Raw genomic sequence first — 5,938 nt, 5'->3', positions numbered from 1 at the left:
TTTCTTCAGCAAGAGTGGTGTGAAGATGAGGTTAGCAACATTGGCCATTAAAAACGACTTTGATCTGCAGGTTAAAAAATCGAACAAAAAAAAATATTGTTCGGTGTAAACCCAACTTGTAAGTGGGCCATTCAAACAATTAAAATGGACGGATGTGATATTTTTAAGATCACAAAATGCATGCCTAATCACACATGCTCGATTGAAGTATTGAATCATGATCACAGGCAAGCCAGTGAATTCGAGGTCACTTAATGAAGGACAAGTTTGGCGTTGATTGGGGGGACCAACCACACCATATTGTTGAGGATATACGACATCGATACGATGTCAAATATTAGTTATGACAAAGCATGGCGTGCAAGAGAAACTACTTTTGCTCTTGCAAGTGGAACGCTAGAGGATTCATATGTCAACTTGCATTCATATGGTGAGGTTTTAAAGATAGAAAATCTTGGAATTGTATTTGAGATCAAGCTTGAAGAATCAAAATATTTCAAATACATGTTCATGACACTATGTGCAAGTTTAAGAGGTTTTAAGAGTTGTCGATCCGTGATCAATGTAGATGGTACTCATCTAAAGGGTAAGTACAAGGGAACAATGCTAGTTGGTGTTGCAATGGATGTTAACAACCAACTGTACCCACTGACATATGCAATTGTTGATAGTGAGAATGACCGAGCCTTGAAGTGGTTCATGACGAACCTTAAAACAACAATTAGAGAATGCCCTAACCTCATATTTGTCTTAGACCATGGACAGAGTATAGCTAATTTTGTTGATGCCATATTCCCCAATTCTTAACATGGACTTTGTACCTACCATTTGAAAAGGAACATGGAGAAATGTTGGAAATGTCTTAAACTCACAGTTCGTAAATGTTGTTAACATATTTTATTTATCAATAAAAATGTTGTTAAGTAATTTTTATTCAATAAATTACTATTGATATTGCATCTTTTTATGAAAATCCAATAAACGAATCCATGGCTATGAATACTTTAACTTTATGTGGCGATATAAAAAAGGGATCAAGTTTTTAATATGTAGCCAAAATGGTCTATAAGTATATGGATGAGATTGGGTACTTCATCTTGGTGACACTATTGGATGCGGCCCATTTTGTATACTGATACAAATGATGTGATCCAAAAATCATTCATGTAGAGACATGTGAGGGGGAGCATTCTGTGCAATAAGTTTGCATAAGACCAGACTTCCAAATAGTCACATTTCTTTATAATAACCGTTGACTGTTAAAACTGACTATCTCAAATTTAAATAAACTAGGGTAACTCAATCTTAATCCTGAGCTAACTATGAACTCCTGTTTATTTGGGATTATCCTTTGATCTGCATAGGTGAGAATAGTTCAGCAGCACTACTCAATAAGTCTTCCATTTTGGGGATAAGACCGAATAGATAGCTGAGGACATAGCTTTGCAATATGGAATCCACTCCTACCCGATTTAGGGTTAGCAGATGGGTTGTTCTCTTAAGCATTGATGCCTTGTCTTGAACAACGAGGCCTCGCCCTCTCATGGAAGAGAGGGTTATGATTTATAAGTTAGACTATAAATCAATTGTTCAATGGAGGATCAATGGGAGCTTAAGTAGCAAGATGTATTTACAGTGGTAAAATGGTAACATTTGACCCAACTATAAATATGAACGACCTGTGAAGGATTGATTTACCGATAATGATTAAAATGGATAGAAATATATCTACAATGAGGAGAGTGCAACTATCGAGCTATAGTGGAATGTCTTGGTAGTTAACAAATAGTAATTAATTTGGTTTAAAGAGTTTAACCAATTAATTACAAGTCGTTGGAGCTCATGATTTGTAGGTCTATAAGGTCCCTCTACTAGCTCGTAATTTGGATTAATAAATTGAATAATCTTAATAAGATTTGAAATTAGGGTTTTAGTATTTGAAATGTTCAAATTCAATTAGGGTTTCTAATTATTGTATTTGATACAATTGAAATGTTTAATTTTATCGAAATTAAACTAAATTAGAGAAACGATTAATGTTTAAAATATGATTTAAATATTAATGGTATAATATTAATTACTTTATGATGGAATTGTGTTTTATTAATTTAATATTAGATATTAAATTAACAAAATTAATTAAAAGGTTTAATTAATTAGTTTTATTTAAAAATTAATTAATTGAATATATATATATAACGAATAATACAAATAAAATAGTTTTATTTGGAAATTAGTTTTAGAAAACAATTTTGAAAACAAAAACCAACTTTGATTAAATTCAAAGTGGAGATTACCAAAAGTTGGAAATCTCCACTATGATGTAAGGCACCTTATTCGCTCAATTCCATTTTCTCCATGAAGTAGGAATTGGCCTTCATGCAAGCTTTGAATTTGCATGATGAAAGCTCTATACATTGAAGTGCTAAGTTGAATAATTGTATGATGCTTACAAGACTTTCTTGAAGAACTCTGCAGAAATCAATAACCCTTCAAACCCTTTTCATATCTTCTATATTTTCAGCTCAATTTAGTGTTTCCACCACATAATCCTTGCAAAAGAATAGTAAAGAAGATCTTCATGTTGGTCTACTTGTAGATTGAAGCATTTTCACGTGGAACTCATTTCATATTGAAAATGATTCTTCAAAGGTATTGTGTTCAGCAAACCCTCTTCTATAATACTTACTTTGAAGCATATTTTAAACTCAAATTAAGTATAATTGGAGTGCTTATTGATTTTGATTTTCTCCGCTGCATGTTAACATACTCTAACAAGAAATACTTCAAAGACGAGTCGTTAGAAAATTGTTTCACGATGTTTACAGAGTGTATCGAGAATCAGAGTCCAAGCGCCATTGGGCCAAATAGTGAACTACAACAACGGTTCCCTTGCAAGATATTTGAAGGATGCTGATATTCAGCAATGGGCACAGTGTTACCAGTCCGAGAATCGATATGATAACATGACCAACAATAGTGTCAAATGCTTCAATGCTATTACCAAAAAAGCCTGAGTGTTACCAATTACTTTGTTGGTAGAATACATAAGAGGTCTACTTCAAGTTTGGTTTCATGAGAGGCGAACTATGTGGTCTAATAGAAATCAATGCATTCCAAGTATGTAGAGGAAATAATGGGTTTAGAGTGTGACAAAGCTAGGCGATATCGCGTAAATCCAATCGATTGTTATAGATTTCATGTCAAGGACAGTAGATTAAATGGTATCGTTAGCCTTAACACCCGATAATGTAGTTGCATAAAATTTTAGTGTTTGGAGATTCCGTGTTTGCATGCTATTGCTACAACTAGAGAGCGCAATATCAATCCATTTACTCTATGCAGTAGATTCTATAGTGTTGATTCTCTAGTGCACACACGGAGTCAATAAACCCATTTGGTCATGTATCCGAATGGAAAAAGCCACCAGGGTATACCGAGGTAAAAATACTCCCACCAAAAAGAGTGGTACAAGTTGATAGACAAAGGGAAATAGGATACAATCTGATGAAGAACATATCACATTAAAGAAATGTGAACTGTGTGGTCAACTGGGACATTATAGACAAAAGTGCAAAGAACCACTTAATACGTCCAAATGCAAAAAACGGGCGATGACCGAGACTCAAGGTACCTAGACAATGATCAATACTTTATAATATGTAAAGTAAAGACTTTTTGATAAATACTCGATTCATGATACATTTTACTCGTTACTCATTGCCCAATGCATGTTACTCAATACATGATTACTCAACAATACTCGATCCAATTACTTCATTTGATGTACAATACTCGTTACACCATATTCGATGCAAGTTACTTAATACACAATGCAAGTTACTCGATACTCGATGCATGTTACTCGATGTTTGATGCATGATACTCGATACACAACACCTAAAATCATGTACACTTAATGCACGTACAGTTGCTTACGGTGGAAAATTTCTCATATAATATGGAAATATACGAATTGCTCATAGAAAATTAACAGATTCATACATTTACAAAAAATTGTCAAAATTTACATAGAAAGATCTAATAAAAAAATGATTGGCCCACAACTCGGTACCATACTAGAACCTAAACTCATGCATTTTATCTTGTCGTAAACTCTTCAGACTGGACCCGGTCACCAAGTGTTCGAAGAATTTAAGAAAAAATATCTCACAGTCTAGTGTATCTGACTCTTGTAGGAAACCTGTATTGACACAGCTCAACCTCCAAGGACTATGTGCAAGGTCAGGCTTTGCAGCATGTAAGTTGTAGAAATGTGTTAGTGAAGGGAGATGAAGCATAGGGTCCCTTGGAATGATACCAGATGCTTCTATATGATATACTTAGGGAATGAGTCATACAAAAGGATGCGCCCAAGGTCCATGTCTGTCACCAACATAATCTAGTACTGCTTGTAGTTGAGTGGACTATAAATGTAATCGACATCTGCCCATCCAGGTTGATGTTCAACTATCAATCTAAGCATGTAATCGACATACACGTGCTCTTTCTCCCATAATTTAGCAACATTTTCATGCGTTTTCTTATATATGGCATGGAATAAGCTATATGGACCCTGTAGGTCTAAGTGACTCTGCAAAATAAATAACAATAGATTAAGTGCAAATCAATTGTGAAAAATTTAAATAATCTATAATACATACCAATATGCCATGTGGCAATGTCATGAACCGATGAGCACATATCTCCAATCGGCTAATAAACTTCCATCAAAGAAACGTGAATAAAGCATCGAGAATCTGTAATATATAAGTCTGGTTAATGAGTGGAAACAACAATAACAAGCATACAAACGTAATGAAGATGTTAACTTACGTCGTTCGCAACCCAATAATTGTCATGTGTTAGCTCACGGAACAACTCCTTCATCGTGCAGTTCATCTTGAAGAGGACTTCATTACTCGGTTAGTGAGAACCCATATCCGCACTGGTCAACCAGACCCTGAAAGCATTTATCACGTCCTCTGGAATAGCATGTGTCGGGTCATAAGGGATGATGTCAGTCGGACGCTGACCTAGCTGAATGTATTTATGCCTTTTCCCTGCCACCCTAGTCGTGTTAACTGAAGGGGTATACGGTTGTGTCGGCTTTCTCTTCTTACTTGTCTGTTTCTGTTCCCCCTCAAAGTCACCTTTCACATCAGGCTCGACCTTCACCTTGGGCTCGCCCTCCACTTTCTGCTCACCCTTCACCTTGGGCTCGACCTTAATCCTAAACTTTTTCAATGCCTGTGGTGGAAGCAACTCAGGATGTGGTATTGTCAATAAGGGAAAGAGTGGTATCTTAGGGAGAGCGGTGGGTACTGTAACGATGGGAAGGATAGGCTCAGTGAATGGTGGAGGGATAAGGTCACTAGATATGGGGGAAGGTGGATGCATGGGGTCACTAAACTCTATAGAGGGTAGAGGGATGAGGTCAATGGACTCTAAGAAGGGTGTAGGGATGAGGTCACTGGTTTCGGTGGAAGGTGTAGGGATGGGGTCAATGGCCTTGGTGGATGGATGGGGTCAATGGAATTTGTGGATGGTGGAGGGATGAGATCAATGGGCTCGGTGGATGGTGGTTGGATGGGGCCAATGGACTTTGTGTGTAAAACCCGAACCTTACATTCCCTTTTTAATTATGTTCATTGTTGAGTTTAGTAAAGTAAGGGGGTTAAATTTTAAGTTAGATTGGAATTGTGAGAATTGGGTAAAGGATAAGTTTTGAAGAAGGAAAATGTTTAAGTATGGGAAACTTGGCTCTCGGGTACTTTTAAGCTAGCTTTGCAAAAAAAAAAATTGGTGAAGTGTTGGTCATGAAAATGTGGTTGAGCATCGAGTAAGCAAAAGGTAGGCATCGAGTAAATGCATCGAACGTTGAGTATGTGCAATCGAGGAAGGATCGTGCATCGAGTATGAGCGATCGAGGAAAGAT

At 36.4% G+C, this 5,938-nt stretch overlaps 1 protein-coding gene across 1 annotated transcript; it reads left to right on the top strand.

The window, feature by feature from the left end:
* The first annotated feature begins 327 nt into the window (after positions 1-327).
* On the top strand, positions 328-807 carry LOC150032593 (uncharacterized). The gene has a single exon (XM_090306952.1). The coding sequence runs from the start codon at positions 328-330 to the stop codon at positions 805-807; it is 480 nt and encodes a 159-aa protein (XP_090163078.1).
* The last annotated feature ends 5,131 nt before the right edge of the window (positions 808-5,938 follow it).

This window comes from Benincasa hispida, chromosome 11 (assembly GCF_027475165.1).
Source record: "Benincasa hispida cultivar pf3 chromosome 11, pf3_genome.v1.1, whole genome shotgun sequence".
In the NCBI taxonomy this organism is placed as follows: domain Eukaryota; kingdom Viridiplantae; phylum Streptophyta; class Magnoliopsida; order Cucurbitales; family Cucurbitaceae; genus Benincasa; species Benincasa hispida.
The sequence above is the reverse complement of the archived record's forward strand: the minus strand, read 5'-3'. Positions and strand labels throughout refer to the sequence as shown.